This window comes from Rhipicephalus sanguineus, chromosome 11, assembly GCF_013339695.2.
Source record: "Rhipicephalus sanguineus isolate Rsan-2018 chromosome 11, BIME_Rsan_1.4, whole genome shotgun sequence".
NCBI classification, from domain to species: domain Eukaryota; kingdom Metazoa; phylum Arthropoda; class Arachnida; order Ixodida; family Ixodidae; genus Rhipicephalus; species Rhipicephalus sanguineus.
Genome location: NC_051186.1, coordinates 52,036,083 through 52,063,731, shown reverse-complemented (window position 1 = coordinate 52,063,731; position 27,649 = coordinate 52,036,083). Strand labels below are relative to the sequence as shown.

At 47.6% G+C, this 27,649-nt stretch overlaps 1 protein-coding gene across 1 annotated transcript; it reads left to right on the top strand.

Moving 5' to 3' along the window:
• The first annotated feature begins 47 nt into the window (after positions 1 to 47).
• Positions 48 to 27,649, top strand: LOC119374625 (AB hydrolase superfamily protein YfhM). The gene is made up of 6 exons (XM_037644789.2): positions 48 to 321; positions 6,761 to 6,885; positions 16,365 to 16,477; positions 17,356 to 17,524; positions 24,346 to 24,482; positions 26,341 to 27,649. Exons 1-6 carry the CDS (start codon positions 118 to 120, stop codon positions 26,616 to 26,618), a joined length of 1,026 nt encoding a protein of 341 aa, XP_037500717.1. The 5' UTR covers positions 48 to 117; the 3' UTR covers positions 26,619 to 27,649.

The following is a 27,649-nucleotide window of genomic DNA, read 5'->3' as shown; positions in this document are numbered from 1 at the left end:
GAGCTCCACGTGAGTCGCCGGCGCCTTCGGGAAGATTGGCGATGATGGAGCATTGCGGTGAAGCGTAACTCGCAGCGCAGGAGGCCCCTTTCAAAGCTCGCCACTCGGCGCACAGCGATGGCGTTCAAGACTTTACGTCGGGCCCTGAGCCAGCTGTTGCTGCTGACGATCGGGACGTGCTTGGGCCTCTGGATGTGTCTCAAGATCGGCGTTCAGCTGCTATTTAAAGGGAAGTCCGTACTGACGCCCAAACAACGTCCCGAAGAGCCGGCCTGTCTACGCGATCCGGCTTTGGGATCCCACGAATTCGTCACGTTGGAGGTGTGTAATGTCATTTTCGATCGCATTGCTGCTTCAGTTGCCGTGATCGCTTCGTGCGGGAATGAAGTGAGCGCGTTTATGTACGTAGCCGACTGTGTTTGGGCAAGACATGTGTGCTCACATCAGCATCAGTCAAATCTGAAACTTGCTCTCACCGTGAAGTGTACTCGGTTAATCGCATGTCAGTGGTTAACTCGAGCTTTGTTTTTCTCTCTGTTCGTGCATGTGAGCGTGTAATCGATCGTTATCGCAACCGGCGCTCTTAGCGCCCTTCAAATACACGGGGCCCCGACGTTTGTCCAATTACAGCCATTGCGTAACGTCTCGAGAGAACGTGTCGCCCTTCGCACGCAGTCCCTTCCTCAAGAACTGCTCTCTCGGCTTAGAAGGGTTCTAATCTCTGAGCGAGGCGGTGTTTTGAACGCTGCACGCAGGCGCGGTTATCAAGTAGCCCCCCCTATCGCCGTAACCCCAGCTGATTGCTTTTATCGCATCTGTCGCATCCGTGATGCCGCAGTCACCGATGCGAGCCGATGCAGTAACTCGACCGCTATGCAGCTGTCACCGCTCTGACGAGGCATGTCCGATTAAGTTATTGATGCGCTGCCGGTTCCGAGCCAGCGGGGTTTCTTTTCCCCGCCTGTCAAAAAAGTTTTGTTTTATTGTTTCGATCGCGTGCTCCAGCAGCCCTCCCCCAACTGGGTGACTGACGGACGTCCACGGGCGAATTCAAGCACACGCAGACTGAGCAGAAATGAAAACTGCGACCGCCAACTGGATTTTTGCTGGGCTGTGACGTTTTCATTTCGCTCTCTCTCTATCGCTGTGGCGCCCTTGTGTATGCGGTGTGCCCGCCTTGGAGGAGTCGACGTGGGCGTGTAATGCGTCTGCAGCTGGAGCGCGCTACGACCTGTCAAGTCGTTGTCTGCTCATTCGTTCGTTCGCGGCATCGACGCTGCCATCGCGTCTTGTTTGTTTGTTTTTATTTCGCTTCCCGTGCCCGTCACGGCCGGAGGGCGAGTACGTGCTAGGTGCGCGCGGGAAACTTGAGTACGCTGCTAGAACAGGGCCACTCAGGGGCAACGGTATAATCAAGGCGTCCGCGTGCAAGGAAGGCTAACAAAAAAGAGGATGTGGGCCGGTCTTTTGATGATGGCATCGTGTTTAATCTTTCATATTATTATTTTTTTTTACTATTGCCATCTAACCTAACATACATAACACAGGTAGGAGTGAGCACTATCAACATTAAGAAAGCTCCGTGTGTAACCTCATTTTAGGGGTCGCCTAAGTGATGTTAAATTGTAGACATTTATGGTAGGAAACTCTGTGGTGGCAACCTTCCCCAGAACGTTGCCGTCAGGTGACATCATCAAGGCGTGTTTTATCATTTCTCTGGCATTTGTAAGCATCTCGGTGGTTTTCAGTGGTTACAGCCCAACGGAAAGCGCTTGCCGTGACCACTGAATATGCCTCTTTCGCATGAAATTTTCACAAAGTCGAAATTTTTTCGTTACGTACAGTCTTCCATGTTGGCTTCACATCTTGCCCTAGCGGGAGATTTTGCTCCACCACTGTGAAATGCTTCAACGAAGCCTTCATAGAAAGTGTTTTCCTTCGGCATTCGTGTTGTGCTGCCGGTACGACGGGTTCACGTCAGATATGTTCAGATTCTGCAAGCACAGGTGTCAGTGTGGAAGGCACATGTGGCCCCACCTCGATAAAACTTTACTGAAGATGTACCATGTATAGACAGAACTATGCGAATGTTTGCCTGTATTCAGTGAGATGGTCAAACTAAGACTATTTTAGTGCTGCCAGATCAGCGCGTGCTAAGTTGACTCGCCTTTTACCTATGCGCCACACCTGTCACTTTATGTTAAAGAGACAGGGCGTGCAAACACAGACACAAGAGAGAAGTCAAGACACCACAAACCCCGACTAACAACTAAAAAGGTGCACAACGGCAGAAAAGAAAGAAAGCACGAAAACTTATCTGTGCATGCCCATGTAACAGGCGAACCCATCAATCCGGCACATGTGCCTACGTGAGAGATAACTATTCAGACACTTGATTTTTTCTTTATCCAGGTTAATCGATGTCACTTCATCTGTCACTTCAATTATGTGGAAATGAAGAAAAAGAAAGGGGTTTAGCCCAGTGGGTAGGACTTTTGAGTGTAGGGCCCTAGATTCAAAACTAAGCATCGCCAAGAAAATTTTTCTTATACATTTGTTACTCTGTAGCAATTCCATTCATGTGATTCAGAGTGGGCAGAAACAACATTTTCATGTTCGTTTGGCATTGAAACACTTCAACATTTAAAAGAAAAAAATGCGAACTGCATGCTACGCTCTGCATAGCAAAAATTAAAGAGAAATAGACAGTCGTACAATATGAATACAACTTCCAAACTTGTCAAGTAGTAAGTCACGTTCAAAACCCATAAAAAAGAGAAAATTTAAATCAGTATAAGTATGTATTCAGAAATACGATAATTAGCCGTGTGTGCATCTGGAGCTTGGTGCAGCACAGTTGAAAAAATGAAGAGGACCTGGCCAACTAGTTTCACTTTAAGGCTGGCTGTTTAAATTTACGAAACATTAGAGCATTTTCTTAGGACATATATGAGGCCTGTTTAAAGATAATGAACGATACGACAGAAGAATATACTCCATTCTGCAAAAAATGTAAGCGTTTTCCTCCAGCCACTGGAAACAATGGAACTTTTGAAGTATAAAAACAACTGGAAGGCAATCCGCATGGCCAACCACATTGTGTGCTGCTTTTCTTTTCCTCCCATTGTTCGCCAACCACTTCATCTCGCTTGACATCTTGAAGACGACTCTCCTCTCCGTGCCCACTTCTTTCGTTCTTTCTTAAAGGAACACTAAAGGCAAATAACAATTTATGTCGGAGTGAAAGCTCAATGTACGACAACATCTAAAATGGCAATATTATCAACAGCAGTGCCCTACTTACCGAGAAATTAAGCTAAATGTATCACACGATGAGCGCCACGAGCAGGACATTTTGGAAATGATCCCGATAACGTGAGAGAGTCTGACTACAATTAATCACTCATAATCAAACTAGCTCAATAAAAGAAGAACCTCCCCTGCATCAAGAGACGTAATAACATGCTGCTTTTTGGTTTCTGTTTGATTCATGGAAAAAAGAACCTCTTTGGCGTTGCCATGGGGAACGGCGTGCGTGGTTCAAAGGTTCCATTTTCGCCGAACTACGCTTTGCCCGGTGCCCTGCTTTCACGTGGTCGCGTCTGAGCGGTAGTTTCAGTATCGCGTACAGCCGCGTGTGTTTTGCGCACTCGTGAAAGTCGCTCTGACATAAATATAAAGTTCGACAAATGCCGCGTGCATGTGATGTTGCCGGATGCCCGAATGGTGCACACCGCCGCGCAGTAAAGGCGGGCAACGTTGGGCATGGTAACAGTGACGTGAGAAAGACCGCTTTCAGGCGGGTGATCTGAAGTGCGCTGACACGATGTGGATCACTAAACGTGATTTTATTTCAAAATAAGCACTTCTTTGGCACAAAAGTAGCACTACGAGGTTTCTGGACCGCTATTTCAACAATCAACGTTGACTTAATATTTGCCTTTAGTGTCCCTTTAACCAGAACACTTAAGGAACGTTTCTTAGCCGGCCACACCCGAGTTCTCACCTTTTAATGATATCCATATTAAATAAATTGTTCAGATAGTTGTGCTTATCTTCGTGAAGAGTGGTATTTTGCCTTTTTTTGGCAAGTAAATTTCATGTGTTAATGCAGGGATGAGGCAGCTTTTCCTTTGTTTTTGGCTTTAGGAGGTTTTTTCATTATCCACACCTTGCATGCTTTCTTTTTTGCTCCATGTGCACGTTTTATAAAGAAAACATTTCTCATACGCTGTCGAGAATATGTCAGTGAACTTGCTTGCAAAAGGGGCTACATCTGCGCGCATATGTCGTCGCAGTTACAGATCAGTTGTCAGCATATGCTAAGACCTGCAACAAAAACCACCTGAACAACGCAACAGCACCCAAATCATCCAACATTCTGTGTTATTAAAAAAACAATCGAGTTTAATATCAGAGCTCGATTGCTATTTTACAATGGCAGAATAATAAAAATAGGTAATCAATAATTAACATTAGCACTGAGGCATCTACCGAAGTTATAGACCTTATGCAAAATCTGCTGCCATCCAGCGGCCGCCGTGCGCATTTCCGCCATGTTGAAGGCTCAGCGCGCTCCGCATATGTACACACGGAGCGTACGTATCAACGTCATCGCTGTGCCTAGCCGTGTCGCGCGCTAAAGCCTCTTCCCAACAATCCTACACTACACGCGTGATACTAAGATAGTTAACAGCGCTTTATTCGCTACACTGAACACGGACAGACAAAATTTATAACCTAGCGCAAAGCTTCATTCTCAACGACGGCATGCCTATACATGTGACTCGGTGACAAACTTCTACCTTCCTCTCGTTGTGAGGCAGTTCTTTGCACGAAATAACTGTGAACGTAATAACTAGGAAATGCCGGTAACGTGTACAGGCCCTTACACACTCGTCTGACGTTTTTATGCACCGATTTCCTACTATCAAAGCCGATGCAAGCAAGACGTTATAGCAGCGACAGCAGTACGATTCGTACACAAGCCTCCAACATGGCGCCGAATCGGTAACTTCGTCAAAGCTCCGACAGATGGCAGCAATTTTGCATAAGGTCTATAGCCTTTTTACGTATAGATGCATGTATCATGTTAAGGCAGGTGTACAGTCCAGCCATGTACTAAAATCTGAAATAAGAGGGAATTCTTTTCAATGATTGATGTTTGCATCTTATCCAATATTCCACTTGATACCCTAGCCAATATTGTAGTCGACATTAAGTGCAATGGACCTGGGCAGTTCAGTTAACCATTGGACATTTAGAGCAACGGAATGGATATTAAGGTGCGGGAAATGTAGCTGCCAATGGCAGAGGCTTAGACGACTTAATGAAATTTGCAAGTTTGCAAGCATGAAATAGAATTGGCTAGTTCAGGACAGGGCAAATTGTAGATTATTTGGAGAGGTCTTCACCTTACAGTAGACATAGGGTCGATGGTGGTTATTTATCACCTCTCAGTGCCACTCTATATCGACACTCAATAAGGGACTGAAAATGTGCTTCCTAAAATATGAAAACTGCTGTGAGATTGCTGCATGAAGTTGCAGGTTGATTTCCCAGCCACTGCGGCTGCAATTTGATGGGGGTAAAAGGCCAAAATGCTTGTGTGTGTAACTAGAAAGCATGTAAAAACAAAACCAGGTGTTCAAAATTAATCCTCTTGCCTCATAATCAGAGCATTGCTTTGGCCTGTGAAACTGCTCAGTTTAATGTTTTACTTGTATACAGTTAAAGGTCGTCAATTTGACCCTCGTTAATTTGGAAAAGCGGATAATTCGGACAAATTCTTCAGTCCCAACCAGCATGTACAGTCGTGCCCAACATGAGTTGCAACGTGCTGCCCGTGGTCAAAGTGGCACTAAAGCTGCACGGAGGCGCCGACATGGAAAACAATCAGCGACGTAAGCACTGTTTCGGTTACTGGTACTTCTAAGAACAATTTCACGTTTGCCGGTTGTACAGCATGGGCTTAGTGTCTCTTTAACCATGGCCACCGTGTTGGAACTCATATTGAGCGCCACTGTACATTGTTTAATGCAATCAAATTCTCGTTAATGCGATCATAATTGGCCACAACCTGGTTAATTCGCACAATCCTGGTAGCGCGTCAAGCGCCGCAAATGTGCAGCGTAAAAGAAACGAAAACAACGTTCGCAGGCAGCCGAAACCAGGTGGCACATTGGCTCCGCCATGATCATCATTGCGAACTGCACAGCAATAACTGGAAAGCCAGAACGCTTCATGCTTATTTGCATTTACCACTGCGTGTGACAATCGTTGGCCGCGGGTATTCCAAAAAGCGTAGTCGCCATCCACAATCGCGCCGTTGGCGACCAAGGCTTCAGTGGCTGCCCAAATTTTCTTCATTTACCGTCAAAAAAAGTATCGCCATGCGCGCATGGTGGTGGTGGTGGCGGTAGTAATTAGGGAGGGGTGCAGAGCATGTTTTGGGCTAATTAAGACATGCAGATTTTGCACCTTGATTGCGTTGTGAAAGAAATCGCAGGATGACTAAAGTTGCGGCTTCTATACTGCTCTTATGCAAAATAAGTACTGAATTTACGTATTCATCAAGAAAATGAAAGTGTATTGATGTAATAGACATATGTTTATTGTTTTCTTGATACTTTTGATAATTTGGATTTCGGTTAATTCGGACATTTTTTTTGGTCCCGTGAAACCCGAATTAACGAGCATCAACTGTATTGACTGTAACCTTCCTTAAAATGTGTGCACCTCATCCTTCTCTGTGGTGCAGGATGTGACGTTGCACTATGTGTCAGCTGGCAGCCATGACAGCCCGCTGATGGTATTCCTGCACGGTTTCCCAGACACCTGGTACACCTGGGAGAAGCAGATACGACACTTCCAGAAGGACCACTGGTGAGGGGCATTGTTTTTTGTGCCAACACCTCTCAAGCACAAGTGATGATGGTGGATAGAATAACTGCCCTTGCGCCCATTTGTTCTCGCATAGTGATTATGTTTATCTTTTGATAATTTGCAGTGTGTGCCATGGCACTCCATTTTATGTCGTTCTGTATTCACTCCGCCTTCTTACAGAGAGATGCAGTGGAGTGGCATTGTATTCTGCCGATGATTTTATACTCTGTAGTCGTGTGTCAGCAGTGAACTGTCTTAATCGAATATGTGAGCAGGGTGTTTTAAGAGAGCAAACTAAGCCAAGGAAGAATTTGCTGAAAAGAGATGTAGGGAATATACTGTCAATTTCATATCTCAGTACATATTTATGGCTTATTATAATTGCAACACTGACAGTGAATCCATGATTGGTGGTGGGTGGGGGCGTTGGGCATTCACACTTTAAGGACATTAACCCTTTGTGGTCCGAAACATTTACCCACATTTCAGCCGTTCTAGTCCAAAAATATTTGGTCAGCTTTGAGGACCACAAAAGAGAAACAACTGTGCAAGAAAAAGTCATCGAACGTTTATTTACCCAAGTCGTCTTTCAGCGATATTTGGGCAGTGTGTGGTGCTCGACAGCGGACCGCTGCGGCCATGTTACGTTGTTGGACCATGAACCGCAAAGAAAAAAGAAAGAAGTCGAGCTTTAGAACTGCCCTTTTCAAGATGAAGACCTGGGTCTAGCCTTGGCCTCTGCAAGTGTGCTGTTGAAATGGAATTCTGTGCCATGGAGCTTTTTGTGCACAGATACGATACTTGCTGCTTGGTGAAAAAAAAAGGGGGGGGGCAGCCTGTAGAAAGATGGAGATTTTTTCTCATTTGGAACGAGGTATCACCTCGTTTCAATTCTTTTCAGCTCATTTTGCCTTACTGCTTCCTTAATTAAAGAGGTCCTGCAACACCCCTCTTTAAGGTTCAAACAAGGGAGACTGGACGTTCAGGTGAAGATGGAGGTTTGAAGTGATGAAAAGTTGCTGAACAAGTAATCTCGATGGTGCCAACCTTATGCCTACTTTCGCTGGTGGTAGAGAATACCATAAAATTCCGAGCAAGTGCCCGCTCCAATTTCACTGATTATTTCAAATTTCCATGCCGTTGCAGGAATTCCCCCCTCCCCTCCCCGCACACCACTCATGCTCAACGGCATCTATGCGACACTGGCTTGCTTGAATCCCATGCAGTCCTGTTTAGCAGCCCAATCTCCAAGTGCCCTGTGCCCGAAATGTGTTGTCAAAATTTGATTTTTTTTTCCCCACGTAATGATCACGCCCCAAACATGGACACCTGTGACGATTTTCAGGGTCTCGCGAGCAAAAGCATGACCTTCGAGATCTGTATTCGAAGATGGTACCTATGACGACGTAGTCAGTGAAAGTAAGGCTTACGAGATCTGTGCTTGTTGCGTGGGGCTGTTGCACTTGCTCATCATCAGAGTGGCTTCCATGCCATGCTTCCCATGGTCTGACTGCATTGCCATTGTGTTTCGTGTGCTCGTGAGCCATCATTTTAATATGCCATGCCACGAAAGAGAGCGAGAAGTCTTCTGAGGAAGTCTCTAGTACTCCATTTTTTTCTTTTTTTTTTCTGGTGGAAAAACATTGCTGCCACCATCTTGAATTTTCGTGCGGTTCCGGGACCCCCCCTTCCCGCCTCCCCCCCCCCCCCACTCCACATTGCCGATAATTGAGACTTGTTGAGGGGGTGGGGTGGCGCACTTGCTCGCAATTTTTTGGTAGGCTTGTACGAAGGGTAACCAATGTCTGATTAAGTTATGCACTTCTCTTTGCACACGCACATTCAATCTGAACTTACCCTGGTGGCCATCGTGCAGATTCATCAATACCACCAGCCAATCCTGAAGCCATATTTTGGGACAATCACTTTCGGGCGACAGTGTCGCTTTACGTGACATAGAATCTCGCGTGCTTAACGACCGAAGTGATTAATTGCCCCGCCTTTCCTGAACCAGCCATCCATCACGCACTGAAAGTGATGCCATGGCAATATCTCCAAAAGTGATCATCTCAGAATATGACCCCAGCAAAGGGTGTTCCTGCAGGCTTTGGTACCACTTTTGTATAAGATCAGGCCTCTATGAGTGCTAAACACTGAGCTGGTGATATCAAGACACACTTTATCTGTTGTTATCCGGTTACCTTTTTTACCATCTAATTGATGTCACACTTGGTGCGAGACTGCCTGCATACCTCCGAAATTACCACAGCATTGTTGCAGATTCTATACAGTGAAATAATCTTATCTAATCAGATTGCTCACATTTGACTCATACATCAGATATCAGTGATTAATAACTTGCTCACTGCTCTCATTGTGTTCTAAGTGCAGCCTTTTTTTTTCTTTTTTGCTGGGCACAAGCTTGCCCACAAAGAGTTCAAGGCTGCTTTATGAGAAGGTTCCCACTCATCCTGTTGGAATGGACCAAGCAATCTTTTTTTAGATATATATATATATATATATATCCTGCCTATTCCTGCGATGTTATAGTTTCCTGGATTTTTGGTTCCTATATTTCTCAGCTGAACCCACCGCAGCACCCTAAGGGCTATGGTGTTGTACTGGCAAGCTTGAGGTTGTGGGTTTGATTCCTGTTCTAGGGGGTGAAACACAGGAATGTGGACGTTGCAAAGAGCAGGTGGTCAAAATTTACATGGACTTCCTTGCAACAAGCATTCACGTTAATTAAATAATTAGTTTGGCACATCTCCAGAATTGAATTTTGTAATTTCTGCCCACCTGGGGCTTTTTTTCTGTTGTATTTCCTTTACGACATAATCCACGGGATGTGTTCTTATGTTTCTGATTGAAGTGGGTTCATGCGTTGTAAGTGCACCACCATGTGTGTCGCGATTTTGGTGAAATGTGCTTCTCTTTTCACTATTTCTGTTTCTTGTGTGTTTTTTTAATGTACCAGGGCATACTTAGTCCGTATGCCTTACTACTACTTACCGTGTAGAAAAAAGACTGTTCTTTCTGAGCTGTTGCTTCTGCGTTGTCCATCAGGAAAGTCTCTGTGTGCGCCACTGCAACTTAGAGCATATATATTAGAAGGATTCTTGGTGTTAACAGAGTCTTTAAATGGGCAACTAATGTGAGAAAGAAGGGCATTATTTGTTTTTTGTTTTTTTTTTTCATTTTATTTATTATATTCATTTACCCTCAAGGCCAAGGGCATTACAGAGGTGAGTGAGTAAAAATACAAACGAAAAGATAGCAAAACACAGTGAGCAAAAATTACAACGTGCAAATTTCCAACTGGCTAGTAGTTATTTGAAGTTACTTGAAGCCAAGCCTGTGTGTCTTGTAAAATAAGTTTGCTTCCAACTGAAGCACTGTGAACACATCTTCCAAACCTGCATATAATTGTTTCACCTGAAACCATGACAGTGAAAATGAGGACACACTTGTAACCGACAGAACCGTGTTTCTAAATTTTCTTTTCTGGCGAAGGGCTGTGCAGGCAGAAGACGCACTTGTGTGTTGTCTTTTTCTTTTTTTATATGCGCAATATAGAGGGGTTGACTTACAATCGAGTCTACTCACAGTCGTGTCAATGTCATATGATCATAGGCAATGTGATCGAGCAAGTGGTTTCCTAGATTCAATCGCGAAGTGTATGAATGAATGATAGAAAACCATAGTATAGATCCATGGAAGTGTTTTACGATGATGCACTTGACAAGACTGCGTTAATTAATGGGTCAAGGGTAACAGAAGTGATTTTGTAAATAGAAGAAGCTCTAATAGAGCACCTTGAAAAGACAACTGTCTGATCAGAGGGCAGAGGGGTTAGGAAGACCAAGAAGGGATTCAACATTTGTGAGCTGATGCAATGATTGTACATTGAAAAGAAGCGTGTCACACAGTTGTGATTTCCTGCCAGCTAATTCGGTAATTTGTTCACTCAAACCTCGATATAACGAATTATCGGTTATAACGACGTAACTAAAAAATTGTCCTGTCATAGATACATTGTTATACAGTCGAACCCGTTTATAACGAACTCGAAAGTGTCGCGAAAAGTGGTCGTTATATCAGTAGTTCGTTGTATATGGACTCGCCCTTAAAAACGTGTGCTTAGCGGCCAAGCCATTTTTTTTCCTTTGTGCACTTTTATTAAAGTGCTAACAACCCCTTCGGTGACAAGCTAAGCCTTATCGCGTCGTGAAGCGACGCCCGCTGCGTGCTCACGAGTGAATTAACCGCCTTTGCAATGAGCTGACACCGTTTCACCGAAGCGCGGTACCGCGACGTGGAGCCGATCGTCCCTGGCTAGTTGCGTGCAGCGCGTCGCCTACGCGGGTTGCGGAGTCACTGCCGGGCCCACGGAGCAAGAATTCTTGAGGAGGCGAAACTGCGCTCGCTCGGGCGCCCTAATAAAGTCACGAAATCGGGCACAGCGCTCATGCGCCCTCTGTCGTGAGAGTCTGCTAGCGGAGAAGGAAAAATGCGCGCGTCCCTCTCACCGCGCTCTCCTGGCTCTCCAACGAAGCTCGTCGGTTCAAGGCCATTCGTCGCCGATTCGCCGTTCGCGCTTCACGCCCGAATGGATGTGTTTTTGTGCGTCCTCGCCGGCTCCATATTTTAACGCGACAGAGTTAAAGAGCCCGTTTCGCAGAAATACCGGTGTCGGCGTCCGTGTCGGTGAGGCTAGCAACTGAGAAGGCGATGCGCACGGGGCCCGATTACGCTATCACGTTCTACTCTTAAAGGCGAAGCTCAAGCGCACTCCAAGTTTTTTCGGTAAATTAACGAGAAAAATGGCGTCAAATGCAGGAAAATTACCACCGTGATATTTTTTGTACAACGTGAAACCTATAATTTTTGATAACGTGAACTCAATGAGTTAGGTATATTTATTTCAACGAATGATGGGACTTACCCTATATGCCATCATTCAGATTTAGGTTGTTGCGGCGGCGGCATTTAGATGGAGGCGAAATGCTAAAGGCCCGTGTGCTTACATTTAGGTGCACGTCACGAAGCCCCAGGTGGTTGAAATTTCACATTGTCTTTTTTTGAGAACAGCAGACAAGTACCCGGAACAGCGCGTGGAAAGATTGAAGGCACGGCGTCTCGTAGCAACACTGGACGTTTCGGTTTGTCAAGAACTTCGCCACCAAGTTCGCCATAATAGCGCCGCCTGTCTATGTCGCTGTCCGAGAAGTGCTTCTCGCAAACGTAGTCACAAGGTGTCAGCTGTCGGTCTTTTCTTGGGATGGCGCGAGCCCACGCTTCCAACCTCACTGGGTCACTAGGAACTTCGAAGGTAATTACCTTCTCCTTGCAGGACGCGTACCCACTGATGCAGTTCGGCACGACACATTTCCGCCCCATCCTGAAGAAGCACTGGTCGGAATCTGCAAAGCACTCTCCTTTATCGCGGCGTAAAAACGCGCGCAAACATCGAGGAGTCGGCGCCGCCGGCGCAACGTGCGGAAGCCACTGAGAACGCTAAAGAGAAAGAAACCAGCAAAAGCGAAGGGAACTTAACTTCTCAAGGCCACCTACGCATGCGCGCGCGCAACATGCGAGCGAGGAGCGAGGAGCGCGTGCATGCGGCGACAGACGTCGTCTGCTGAGGGGCCACTACTAGCAGTTCGTTCTAAGCGCTGTACGGCCTATAATTCTGGCAGTATCGATTAGGAACTGCAGCTAAAATATCTGTTATATCTACCGATTGAAGTTACAGACAGAAATCTTAGAAATTTTACAATGTACGAGGCGCTATCACGATTTTTATGCGTCGCGTCCATAGAAGAGCATGTAAAAGATGGCAACTACTTTAATGGCAACAGGCCGAAAGCGTCATCTGTCGTGCTTCGGCGTAACCGCATTCCGCCGTGACGCTATCGCGCCGCCCTCGCGCGCTGCCGCGGCCGAGAGATTCTCCTCCTCAAATACTTCTTTCTCCGTGGCCGGGCCGCTTGCTGTATGCCGTATGCGCGCGTTTGTACGTTCTTCGTGCTTGCTTCACTCCGGATCGTGCACGGATGCGGCGACTACACTGTAAGCAAAAGTTAGCCGAGATTGGGGTTTTCGCGGCTCATTACCTCTGAAAACTCCCTCGCTTCTAAAATTACTACCTCACGTTGGAGTAAAAGTGGCACATGACATAGTTTTACCACCACCTCTGAGGAACGTAGTAAAAGGATGTCATAATCCAATTTTACTACCTGGGGAGTATTCTGTCACGTGATTTTTAACCCCCGTTTGAGAGTTTATTACCATGTGACCTCGAGGTCCTCCCGCTCGCCCCGCTTCGGCGGCTTTTGTCCGACGATGAGTGCCCCTTCAAGTTTTTTTTTTTTTTCAAAGCTGGGCATTGTCGCGCCTCAGGCACTTCAGCTGCAGAAGCACAACGAGCGAGAAAAGCAGCCTGTGAACGAACGGACTTGCTCGAAGAAAAAAGCCTGCTGGAAAGCCGTACTGCAGATATCGGCCCTGGAGACAGGCGAGTTGTTGTTGTTGAGTGGTTCTTCGGAAAAGACGCTTTCTGCCTCCCAGATGGGGGCACGGCTCAGCGCCTGTGGGACGAGTGTAAGAAGCTTGCGCTGTATATGTCTGGTGGCGGTGATGGCAAGCGGCTGCGCACAGCGGGCTGGATCTGAGGTGCTTCTTCTATCATCGAGCGGCCGTGCGCTTACGAGCGCAAGGCTCCGAGCCTGGACGCCGTGGATACCTCGCTTCCGTGCCGAATCGCGAAGAGCTACGAAGAACACTCCCAGCGGCAACAAAGTCAAGCTGGTGTGATCGTCCGTGGTTGCTTCCTGGAGAGTGACCGGCTACAACTATAAGAAAAAGGCTTCACTACGTCGTCGGCACCGAGCCGGCCAGCGGCCGGTCTGAGTGCCTCGCCGGAGCCGGTGAAACAAGCGTCGCATAGATTGTGTACAGTCCTGTGTACAACTGTGTATAGTCCAAACTGTGTATTTCACTCCATGCGGCCGCCGCTGTGAAACATCTAGCGCGAAGGCGAGCCCCGATCGAGGCAGACGGAACCAACGTGCGGCCGACGGTGCACTGCGAGTACGAGCACGGTGAAAACCGGGCCTGCGAGCGGTCTCGTTCGTTGTAAGTGCATCGCTCCGTAAGACTCCTCGAATAGCGGACACCTATTTTTAATTTGTCTCTAAAATAACGACGACGAAAATTGCAGAGGAGATCGCCAGCTGTCGTTTATCGCATAGCCGTGCTCCTCGAAAAGGCCTAGCGAGGCCGTCGTTAGAACCTGGTACAGGCACGGCGCCGCTCTACTTCGCCGGCGTTCCTGGATATGTGCTGCTACTGTGTTTGCGTAGCGCTGCGCAATGAAAAAATTGTTGAGTGGCCGTGGTTTGTGTGTGCTTAGGTATATTTTGCGGGTTTGTGCGTCAGCACTGCTAACGGGAGTGCGGCCAACACGGAGTGCCAGCGAATAATTGGATAATCAAAAAGGTGAGATAAGGCGGGTTTATACTAAAAAGGTCGGTGTGTCTCATGGCGACTTGCCACCAAACTTAAAAGTTTACGCGTGCGCTGTGAATTTTTATTGTTCAAGCAAGCAAAACATAAGTCTCCTACCTGCACTACATGGCGGGTCAAGATTCGGTGCCTATATATACCGGCTGGCCGGAGTACGTTTGTACAGCGGAGCAGTCGGTTGAAGTGGTGTTTTATTCTGCATTGGTTGTGTGTGTGTGCGTGTGTGTGTGTATGTATATGTGTTTGTGTATGTGTTTATCTCTATATATGTCATGGATACTGTGTTTTCTACGTTGATTAAATTCGAATTTCGATGGATCATGGTGCAATCGTGGTGCAACCTTTTTTTTTTTTAACCATCAGAAATAGCCGCGAAAACTGAGTTAGGGGAGTAACTAAATACTACTACATCAGCCACAAGAAACTGTCGACCGAGAAATAACTCTCAGAAATCACCGGGAAAACATTGTAAAGGCAGTAAAAAATTACTCTTACTATGCTCGCTGAAAACCTCAGCGGGGGTAAAAAATTACTACCGTTGCTACGTTCAAAAACTCGGTTATTGTGAGAGTAAATTTTTACCGCGACTGGTACGTGTAAAAAAAAACCCAGAAAAGGTTGTGCGCTAGAGGACAAGCAGTTTACTCCCGTTTCTGGTTATTCTTGTTTAGTGTGTAGCCTCTTCGGTCAACGCGGCGAAAACAAGCATTTTCCAAGCAGCGCGCACTACGTCTCCGCGATGCTCTCGCGGCCCTGCACGAAGATGCGCGGCGCACTTCAGTTGTCACTTAGTCAAACACGCAGTATACGCTCGCTGTCAGTGCATCGACGTTTCTCGGTGCCCGCGCCGCTTAACAACGGCGAGCTACTTTCGTTTCTACAAAGCGACGCGCACTTTAAAGCGGTCTCGCACGACGCGGTGGCGGCAAACTTGCGAACGGCAGCATGGCTAAGCATGGCACGCTCGTACCGCCGTCAATCCGCAGTGTACGGTGTACGCCACACGCGCAGCCGAGCAGATATCTACAGATGACTGTGATAAGGTTGTCGGCTATAAGGCATAACGGCACGTTTATCGACGGCCGCCACATCGCCTTCGCTCTTTTCTGATGCTTATCCGCGAAGGCATCGCCGCAATCGCGCGGAAGTCGTAATCACCAATCGACCGGTCTCTGCCGTTACCGAAAAGACGGACGACTTTCTGCGGCACATTGTGGCGTCGACAAGTTTAGGGACGCAGTGAACCTTTTTGCAATGGAAAGTTATCGCGGTTATCACTTCTTGCATTTATGCCTTCTTGCGTTCCAAGGCATTGTTTGGTTCATCGACAGAGAACGGCGTCAGGAAAGGTCACCGTGTGAAAGCTGACCGCAAGGCTTCATGCTGCCTACTATTTTTTTTCCTCACTGCTATTCTACCACTGAAGAAACGCTTGGAAAGTGAGCGACCTCGCTCGCAGCGTCCGAAATCTGCGTGCGGTGCTCGCCGATCTGGGTATCTTAGTTGCGAGTAAACGGGAGCGGGGCACGCGCGAGCGCGCGCCCCTCTCACGCTTTAGAAGGCATGCTTTAACTTTTTTTCGCTTCGTATGCGCCATATTTTTACCGCGACCGCGTCTCAAATGTTCGTTGTAACAGTAGGAGGCTTTGAAAAATGTTCGCTATATCTGGACGCAGCTTCAATGGAAAATCATAGGAAAATCGTAAGTGCACCCAAATATGGTCGTTATAACCGATAGATCGTTATATGTGGGATCGTTATAAGTGGGTTCGACTGTATAAATGCATGTTTATAATGCATTTTCGGATATAACGAAGTTATTTTTGTATCAGATGTGACTGTTATAATGAGGTTATAGTGTAGTGGTAGCGAGTCCATACAGCAGTTCATATGTCTGCCTGCTGTTAAGTGAATGCAGATGCAGTTGTGTTGTCTTCTGATGTGCATTGCAGGGTGGTCGCTGTGGACATGCGAGGCTGTGGCCTGTCCAGCAGACCCCAGCAAGTGGACGACTACCTCATGTCACGCATGGTGGACGATGTCCAGAAACTCATTTTGTCATTGGGTGAGCACCTCCACAACCGCTGCAACACAGATGGCACGTTGGCTTATTAGTTCAAGGTGAAACGCCAGGTGTTATACTGTCGTGAGAAATCAGTGTGATATACGAATAATCCTTGTCATCATTAACTACTTTATTTATGCCTTTTATGTGCACTAAATGTGTACATATGGAATTTTTTGAGATTGGATCGAATAGGAAATAAATATTCTAAATTGTTTTCACAAAGAGTAGCTGTTATCTATTATCAAAAGACAATCTTCACCTCATGGTATGTTGACAGTGTTGTCAACGTTTTATCATTACATTGCATCTATGAAGTGTTCCTTGTTTTTATCAGAAGCACGAATGAGGCGTAGAGGCTAATACGCAGATTATCCGTGTGCTCGTGACTCACTGGCATGATGTGCACATGAAGACGGGTGGTTTAGCCAGAGAAGTCCAATTCCTTGAGAAGTGTAAAACATTGTGGGCTCTGCTACGTAGGGCCATTATTGAAGTTCAGGATACTACAAAATGCCAAGAGCAGGCAGCTGCATTCAAGTATGGCAAAGAATTGGGTATTGTGATGAGAGTAGGACATTTGCTGGCACAAGATGAAATCAGCTGGTGCGAAGCAGCATAGCCACACTGTACTTCAAGGGGGGGTGGTCTTGACGTTTCCAAGTGCGTGTGTGTTATACGTATGCGTACAATGTGTAGCGTAAAATATTTTGAGGTGCCAATTGCTCCTGCAAAAAGTGCTGTGTGTTCACACACAGAAAGCACTGTACAGCCATCATTACTTGTACAATGTTGGCAGGCTGCCATTGTCAGAGGACCTCGCAGTTCTGGAAGGGCTGCTTAGTGGCTCACTTTTGCCGTGTTGTCGTGTGGTGCAGGCCGGAGCAAGGCAATTCTTGTGGGCCACGACCTGGGTGGCATGGTGGCCTGGGTGCTGGCCACTAAGCACGAGGACATGGTCGACCGCTTGGTGGTCATCAACGGCCCTCACCCACTGGCCTTCCGCTACCAGCTGGAGAACAGTTTCGCACAGATGCTCAAGTCGTGGTCAGTTACAGCAATGTTCTAGCATGAAATCTCTGACTCGCCCCGTGGTGGCCGTAGTGCAGTGCTCCTAGCGTCGTCTCGCAATTGTTTTCAAATTTTCACATTTAAAAACAGAAATCCTTTTGTATCTGAGGAACTATAAAGAGTGCTTTTATAATTTTTAGCACACAATAATGTGGCCTATTTGTGACCATATGAATATTACGTGCAACTTTTCAGATCAAACCAATCAAAACGCACAGTCAATGTCGTCACTCCCACGTGATGAAGCGTCACTTCCAATTACAAAAGTAGCCGTTGTGCGTCGCTGTAGTCCAAAAACAATGTGGTTTCTCCATTGAAATAAAATTATAGCAGCTTTGTTTTTGGCATTGCCACTCACTCAACGATATCGGTGCATTTCACAGTTCAAGAAGAAGCGATGCAAACTACGCACTTAATTTGCGTCGCAGGGCCCCTTTAAATGCATTTGATTGTGTCTAACATATTGTTACAAGAATATTTCACACTGCCGAAGCAAGGAAGGCACCAAGGAAGACGACGTGATGTGGCTGTGTGCGGCACGCTCTCCGCCATCTTGTCTAACGCTTAAGCGTTGTGTAAATATATTGTAAATACGCACTGCTTCCCTGTGCGCCTTCACGTAATATTTTGGTGGAGGTGCGGGGTAGCAACGCACAACGGAGCTCCGCAGCGGCCGCCAAGTCGCCACTTCAAACATGTCTACCGGCAGGGATCCTGCGTCAACAGCCGCGCCCACCGTACCAACGGCGCCCACCTCGCCTGTGGTCATTGTGGCCGCTCCACCCCGTGATCCTGGCAACTTTTCGGGCACTGACGGCGAGGACGTAGATGAGTGGCTTCAACTCTACGAGCTCGTGAGCGAAAATCACAGGTGGGACCCAACTTTGATGCTGGCAAACCTTATATTTTACTTGAAAGGAACGGCCAAGGCATGGTTCAACAACAACGTGGAAGAGCTCACAAGCTGGAGCGTATGTAAGACCAAGTTACGCGAGGTGTTTGGCCAATCTGCCGGCTGCAGGCGAGCCGCCAAGAGAGAACTTGGTATGCGTGTCCAGACGTCCACGGAGTCGTACCTGGCGTATATTCAGGATGTCTTGACCCTTTGCCGTAAGGTTGATGCCACCATGGCAGAAGCTGACAAGGTAGCGCACGTGCTCAAGGGCATCGCGGACGATGCATTTAACCTCCTTGTGTTCAGAGGCTGTTCGACCGTCCAAGATGTCATCACTGAGTGCCGACGCTTCGAAGAGGCTAAAAGCCGTCGCATTGCCCACCACTTCGCCCGTCTTCCTAACACTGCTGCGACATCAACGTGTGAGGACCTTCGTATAGAGACCCAACCCACCCCCCTGTCCGGTGACATTACCAGAATCGTTCGACGCGAAATTGAAGCTATATCGCCCGCACCCTTGAGAGCCCTGGCACCCAGTGATCCTCAGCCGACCATATCTCTCATACAGACGGTTGTGCGCCAAGAACTGGCAAACGCGGGCCTTCAGACGATCTGCTCTGTGCACCGTCCCGACGTGGTCACTCCGCCTACCTTGAGCCCCCCCTCCGCCTACTACCGCCGCCCTGCTCCGAGTAACCGTGACCCAAATGCGTGGAGGACGCCTGACGACAGGCCCATTTGCTTTCGATGTGAACGAGTGGGACACATTTCGCATCATTGCCGAAGCACTTGGACCTCTCCATCGCGGACAAGCTTCAACAACTTCCACTCATCAGCCCGTGCTTCTAACCAAGTACCGCCACGCCGCGACGACTCAGCAAATTACGTCCCGACCACTACGACCACCGCCCAGTACAGCCGCTCGCCTTCCCCACGACGTAGAGTTTCCCAGTCCCCTCCGCCACGTCGTTCCTCGTCCCCGTCCTACACCCGACGCTTTCCTTCGGGAAACTAACGGGTGCAGCTCCTGGAGGTGACGCTGCTGGTACGACCTGCCCTCAAATTCCTCTGTTGACGCTCCCTACCAATCAGAACCTGATCGATGTTGAAGTGGACGGTATACCTGTTACAGCTTTGGTTGACACTGGCGCCCATATTTCTGTTATGAGCTCTAATATTCGTGACCGTTTAAAGAAAGTCCTCACTCCAGCCCCTTCACGCAGTGTTCGTGTTGCTGACGGCGGTGCAGCTACCGTCATTGGCGTCTGCACAGCGCGCGTTACTATTGCCGGCCACCAAACTTCCGTTCTCTTCACCGTTCTCACCCACTGCACCAATGATGTTATCCTCGGTCTTGATTTTCTGTCTGCCCATTCCGCCCTTATTGACTGTTCAGCTGGTACTGTGCAACTTGACCTGCCGTGTCCGACTGATCCGCCCACTGTCGCCCAAGGTCGCTTGTGCTCTGCTGAACATGTCCGTTTGTCACCGCAAACAGTGACCTGCATCGCCGTAGCGCCCTCGCCACCTGTACCTGATGGCGACTATGTGCTCGCGCCCATCACGTCCATTCTCTTGACACACAGTGTTACGTTTCCGCACACTGTTATTCACTTACGTGAAAACCGTGCTTGCATTCCTGTGCTCAATTTTGCTCTGTGTCCACAAGTGCTCCCACGCGGAATTGCCCTCGCCTTGCTGACGCCCTCTGACGAATGCGTTATCTCAGCTTTGTCCCCCTATGATGTTGCTCCCTCCAACTACAAGCCTGTCCGGTCTTCTCTAGCAAGTCCGTCTCCTGATGTGGAAAAAATGATCGCGCCAGACCTTTTGCCGCACCAAGCTGACGCGCTCTTTTGCCTCCTTCAATCATACTGGGATGTATTTGACTTTTGTGACCGTCCACTAGGGCAAACCTGTGCTGTGAAGCACCGCATTAACACCGGCGATGCCTCACCGGTCCATCGAAGGCCATACCGCGTATCTCCAACTGAGCGCCACATAATTCAAAAGGAAGTCGACAAGATGCTCGCCAAAGACATAATTGAGCCATCCTCTAGCCCATGGGCTTCCCCTGTAGTTCTTGTCAAGAAGAAGGACAACAGTTGGCGATTCTGCGTAGACTACCGACATCTGAACAAGATCACTAAAAAAGATGTCTACCCGCTACCGCGCATTGACGACGCCCTGGATTGCCTCCACGGCGCCAAGTACTTTTCCTCCATCGACCTTCGGTCAGGATACTGGCAAATTGCTGTCGACGACATGGACCGCGAAAAGACCGCTTTTGTGACACCAGACGGCCTTTACCAGTTTAAGGTCATGCCTTTCGGGTTATGCAACGCTCCGGCCACCTTCGAGCGGATGATGGACACTCTCTTGCGCGGGTTCAAGTGGTCAATTTGCCTGTGCTACCTTGACGACGTTATAGTCTTTTCCCCGACCTTTGAAACGCACCTCGAACGTCTTTCCTGCATCCTTTCTGTTTTTCGCAATGCCGGTCTCCAACTGAACTCATCCAAGTGCCACTTCGGACGACAACAACTAACCATGTTGGGCCATCTTGTCGACTCCTCTGGCGTACGCCCTGATCCTGATAAAGTTCGAGCCGTGCAGAACTTCCCCGTCCCGACCTGCACGAAGGATGTCCGCAGCTTTCTCGGTCTCTGCTCGTACTTTCGACGTTTTGTGAACAATTTTGCGGACGTCGCACGCCCTCTCACCGACTTGCTGAAGAAAGATGTCCCGTTCTCCTGGGGCACTGCGCAGGCTACGGCGTTTTCTACACTCATCACGTTGCTAACCACACCACCTATTCTGGCTCATTTCGACGTTTCCGCCCCAACAGAAGTCCGCACCGACGCCAGCGGCCACGGAATCGGTGCTGTATTGGTCCAGCATCAAACCGGGTGCACCCGTGTTATTGCCTATGCCAGCCGTCTCCTCTCCGCAGCCGAACAGAACTACTCAATCACCGAAAGGGAGTGTCTTGCACTCGTTTGGGCGGTAGGCAAATTTCGGCCCTACTTACATGGTCGACATTTCACCGTCACAACCGATCACCACGCACTGTGTTGGCTCTCGTCTCTGAAGGATCCCACTGGGCGTCTTGGTCGCTGGGCGCTCCGACTCCAAGAATATAACTACTCCGTGTGTTACAAATCTGGCCGCTTACACCATGACGCTGACTGCTTGTCCCGCAATCCAGTGGACCCTCCTGAGGATTTGGATGAAGCGCCACCATGTGTACTCTCCATCTCCGCTTTAAGCAACATCCGCGAGGAACAGCGCCGAGATCCCGTCTTATGTGACATAATTGAGAAGCTTAATTCTCCGACACCCGATCCGTCTACCCGACTGTTTGTGCTTAAGGACGGCACATTGTACCGTCACAACGTCCACACCAATGGACGCGAACTGCTCCTTGTCGTACCTTCTCATCTACGTGCGAGCGTTATCGGCCAGCTACATGACGCCCCCACTGCCGGTCACCTTGGTGTTTCTCGGACGTACGACCGTGTACAACGTCGATTTTACTGGCCCTGCCTTCATCGTTCTGTCCGCCGCTACGTCGCCGCGTGCGACCAGTGCCAACGCCGGAAGAAACCTCCTATGAGTCCCGCCGGACTCCTCCAGCCACTTGATGTTCCCTTTGACCCGTTCTTCCGAGTTGGCCTGGACCTCCTAGGTTCTTTTCCTGCATCTATTTCCGGAAACAAGTGGATAGCTGCCGCGACGGATTACACAACCCGGTACGCCATTACACGAGCTCTACCAACCAGCTGTGCCACGGATATCGCCGATTTCCTCCTGCACGACGTCATCCTCCATCATGGTGCCCCACGCCAACTCCTCACAGATCGTGGACGCTATTTTCTCTCCAGAGTTATTGATGACCTGCTTCGCTCTTGCGAGACGAAACATAAATTTACGACGGCCTACCACCCACAAACTAATGGACTGACTGAACGTTTCAACCGGACTTTAACTGATATGCTCTCTATGTATGTCTCCTCCGACCATCATGACTGGGACGTTGCATTGCCCTTTGTTACATTTGCATATAATTCCTCACGCCACGATACCGCTGGTTTTTCACCTTTCTATCTTTTGTTTGGCCGCGACCCAACTTTACCTTTTGACACCATCTTTCCGACAGCCGTCGATGTGCCGACTGAATACGCCCGTGATGCTATCACCAGAGCTCGCGAAGCACGAGAAGTCGCTCGTCAGCGCATTTTAGCTTCGCAAGACCACCAGAGGCAGCGTTACGACGCCCATCATCGCGACGTTTCTTTTACCCCGGGTTCACTTGTGCTGTTGTGGACCCCGACTCGGCGTGTTGGACTTTCCGAAAAACTGCTTTCCCGATACTCGGGCCCATATCGTGTATTGCGCCAGGTGACCGATGTCACCTACGAGATAGGCCCTCTCGAGTCTACATCTGCCTCCGTTTCGCTGCCTACAGACATTGTTCATGTGTCCCGCCTTAAACTCTACCGCTCAGCGACACCATAGAAAGCACCGAGACGGTGCTTCACCACCCGGGGGTCATGTTACAAGAATATTTCACACTGCCGAAGCAAGGAAGGCACCAAGGAAGACGACGTGATGTGGCTGTGTGCGGCACGCTCTCCGCCATCTTGTCTAACGCTTAAGCGTTGTGTAAATATATTGTAAATACGCACTGCTTCCCTGTGCGCCTTCACGTAATAATATAAACGAGCCCCTCGGGAAAAAAAATTGCCTTTCTTTCGATGCTTACCCTAGCCATTTCATTCGCTTTCTTAACAGATCAAACTGTTTTGCTAAAGTGTGGCCAGCAGGTGCACTTATCGCAGTGAAATGCAAGGAATTCATCACATTGGTTCTTGGTTACATAGTTCTTTCATCCACGAAGCCTATCGTTAAGGCATCTGCCAGTTTGGCCTACATAGCTTGCTCCGCATGTCATTGGGATTCAGAAAATAACACCTCTGTTGCAGCCAACATATCTTTACCCTGTGTTCCTTCTCACAGCTTGTTTTTCTCGTGCACTCTGGCCTGGCTTTGTGGCCAGGACTGCTCAATATGTTTGGTGCAGAGTGTACTGCTTCAAAGTTTCCACCGTTGCACAGTGTTCCTTAGGCGATTTGCAGCCTGGTGAATGTAAGGGACTAAATCGCATAGAAGGGTGTCTTGCTGGGCGAGTTGGTACGATAACATCATTAAACGCAGCGCAAGAAGCACGGACACAGAAACTCACGTAGCTAGCCAGTGGATGGCTGAGATTGAGAACAAGTACACATATGTCAACTAAGCAAAGGAATTCTGAAACGAGAACATGCGCAGCAAGAAACAGGGCATCACACTAGAAAAAAAGATACAGTAAAAGCTGCTCAATTTGCACCTTCTTAACTCGATTTTTTTTAACTACGTGGCATGGTCTGGCCAAGCTCCACAGAACTTCATGTACATAACAAGGAGCTTATTAATTTGTTTGCAAATTTGGATTCTCCACAGATAACTCGAACTACGCACCGCCATGGCTGGCTCTTGCACTGGTCTGGGGCGTAGGCAGAAATTTTTTTCGGGGGGGGGGGGCACCTCCATAATCTGTAGTGAGGGCAGTGCAGGCAGATGTGGTCGAGTGTCAGTTTGTACTGTGTATGCCGTGGCAAAAAAAAAATTCGGGGCGCACGGGCTCGGTGTGCCCCCCCTGGCTACCCCACTGGCACTCATTCAATTGAGTAAAACTTGTAATGTTCCTCTTTACTGTCTCTTTATAAGTTGAAGGCATCGCTTCAGACTACAGGGCAAATACGGGATGACCTGTTCAATTACTGGTTAGACAGTTCGCGAACTGTGTTTGTGTTTGGGAGAGAGACGGTGATCCTCCAAGGAAACACCCCTGTTCTTGCAGGTACATGGTGACCTTCCAGAGCCCCAAACTTCCCGAAGCGGTGCTCAAGGCAAACGACTTTGAGCTCTTTGACAAAGCTCTTGGGCCGTCACAGGCAGATGTCAAGGAAGTTGTGAAGCATTCCCTCTCACAACCAGGTACTGCACATCCAGTCATGCTAAAGTTTTTCTTTCTCAGTCTGAATGAAAGAAGGGAATATTAGGGGCTCGTTTCTTTGTTGATACAACCTTGATGAAAAGCTTTTCAGTAAGGTCTTCTCAGTCTGAGCACACCATACAGTGGTGGTAACCACCTTATTGATGTTATAATCATTCAAGAATCTATTGGCCACTTTAATTACCCTTTTTTTAATGTTACTAATTATCAACTTGATTTAATGTATGCCAGTTTTTTGTTTGCTTCATTGCTTGTTGGTTTTGTACGATTGTGACCAACAAAACAATTGGGCTCCTTAGTTCTCATGCTTGCACTGTACAGCCCTTATTTGGGAAACTAAGCGTAGACCTTGAACACAGACTTATTGCTCTTATGTTGTAGCATAGCTGTGAATGATATTGCCCTGCTTATCGTTGGTACATGTTATGGCTGCTGATGGCACACTTCCATCTGTCTTTAATGCTTTCACAGTCTTTAAAATGTAATTCTGGAATTACATTTTATGTATGTTCAGAAATTACCTCCAAATAAATCAATCGGACCCAAACCCTTGAGTTCAGCTACCATATTTACTCATGTAAGGCTCACCCTTCTGTAAGGATTTGACCAGCACTTTGAAGTGAAAAAGATAAGGAATAGAAAAATTTCACTGCACTGGAGTTTACCCAATTGCTGGGGAATTTGTGCAAACCACTGCTAGATAGCCTTAGTTTTCCTGCCTATGATGGCATCATCATCGTTATTGTATCTCAAATCGCTGCGCTCTGCACTTGGCACTAAACCGAAACATTGGTCAACAACCCTTACAATGTGGCACTGGTGAAGTCATACTTTTAGGGGTTGGGCGCGAAATATTGCAAGGACAGAGAAAAAGGAATGTACACACACGCACAATGGTGCATTCCCTCTTTTGTCCTTGTGTTCTTTTGTGCTCAACCCCTAAAGGTATGACAAACCGACAAGCCTGCATCGTTATCCTTGTCACTGGTTAAGTCTAACAGCAGGTGTGGCAGGTGGCGAGGCATTGTGGGAAGTTTGCTCTTTTACCATGTAGTAGACCTCATCGGTGATTTGGGCACAAGATCCTGTACACGAGCTGACTGGAAGCCGTGTGACTGGCAGCCATGGGAAGTGGAGTTTGGGCGCATGAGCTGGGGTGTTCCGAGTCTAGCTTGGCTTTGTTACATTCAGAACACTCCCAGAGCAGCATTAACCACTCGTTGGGAACATTGCCTATTGTATACGCACACATCCTTCCTAATGCGACGGAAAAGAGGTATCGAAGTCAGTGGAGACAGAACGATGCCACTTTCACGACCGATGCAGTCAACCCCTGGGAAAGGGGCTGAACAAGTCTCCAAACATCGGGCTACATCTAAAACTGTGGCTTTAGTTCTCCTGCTGTTCAGCTTCAAGAATACTTGATGTGTGTGGCTCTCTAGTGGTTTTCAGGAACTAAGCTTAGAGAAAGAGATGTGAAAATATTAAGAATAAAAACTCAAACCCTTGCACAACTGCCACCAAAGCTAGATTCATAGCAGTCATGTTTTGACGTTCTGAGTTAGTATATCTTTTCCTACAAAAGCGGGGTTTTAGTCTGGTCAAGATGGTGTTCTCTCCTTTTGTAAAACATTATACTTTACCAAATGAAGAAGCATGTCTGTTTCATGTAGAATTTTTGGGAGCACAATAGCAATCACATGGAAGAGTTCGTAAGCTTTCAAAGCAAAAAAAGCACGAGTGGGATGGGATTTTAGCCAGCAGTTGGCATAATTTCTGCAATCGTGTATAGAGATCCACCACTTCAATGAGCTCAGCAATTTCACTTCCCTTGTTCAGGGGCCCTGACGGCGGCAATAAACCACTATCGTGCTCTGTGGCGGAAAGATGAGCGCCTCCGCGATCTGCGCTTCCGCTACCTCAACACACCCACGCTCATCGTGTGGGGCCAGCGGGACCGCTATCTAACGCTTAAGCTTGCCCAACTCAGCATCCTGCAGGCTTTTGGGCGCGTCGAGTACCTGGCCGATGCGGGACATTGGGTGCACAGGGAGCGAGCCGAACGGGTCAACGACCTCATCCGGCAGTTCTTCAAGAACACCGATGCCCTTTGCTAGAACCTGAATGCTCACAGACTTTTTCTGTGTGAATGTGTAGTAGAAGAAGGTGGAGCGGTGCTTTTTCTAGTGAAACGACGGGACTTTCAGAACATCCTTCTCACTGGCCATGACTGACTGAACAGATGCGATTCCTCTGGAAGCACTTTTGTGTATGTCAGTGTGGAAGTGTAGATGTGCAGCCGCAACTCAGCGATGGACTCTCTATCATTTGAAACGGTGTCTTTGATCAAAAGTGTGATTTGTGGACAGTTTGGACCATATATGTGTGTTTGATCCGATGGGTTGCAGACAAACTTTGCTGGTGCGGACTCTGAGATGTGTAAAGGCTTTTGATGGTTTCGCTTGCTTTTGAGCAGCTGTAACTAGTCTCGCTGCAGATTTCTTCTTAAGCTTCATGGGTATTGCCGCCATGTTTCTGTGGTGTGCATGGGAGAATGTAAACTAGTGCAGCTATTTTTGGCTGCCTTCCATCAATTCAAAGGTTAATCTTGGAAGAATCATGAATGTTGCTCCATGCACAAAGTATTCGGTGATAATTTATCACTCTAGGGACATAGGTAATTCCTTCCACCCTATCTAATTGTATAGAATTGTTGCGTATATTTATGTTTCTTTTTTTCTTTTTTTTTTTTTTCAAAATGCACCAGTTCATCTGTTGTGAATGGAAAGACACACTAGCACCTGTGGTGCTTGACAATTTCTAATCTTATTTTGGGGTCTTTGTGCCATTATGTGACCAAATATGTAGAGTGATAGGCTTGTGTGGGTAACAATTGATGTCACTAATACTGACTTTTCTTTTATCTCCTTGCTAATGCATGTAGTAAGGACTGATGTACTAGGTAAATAATACTAGTGCTAATGATTTATTTTTAATGATACTATATTGTGGTACATATTCAAGAAAGGGTGGGCATTGGTGCATATAGATGTGAATAAGAACAATGTGCAACTATCGCAACTTTTGATTGAGGCAGTTCTGCCTTGTTTTTTTTATTTGACTCTGACAGGGCATTTTTTTAAGGACT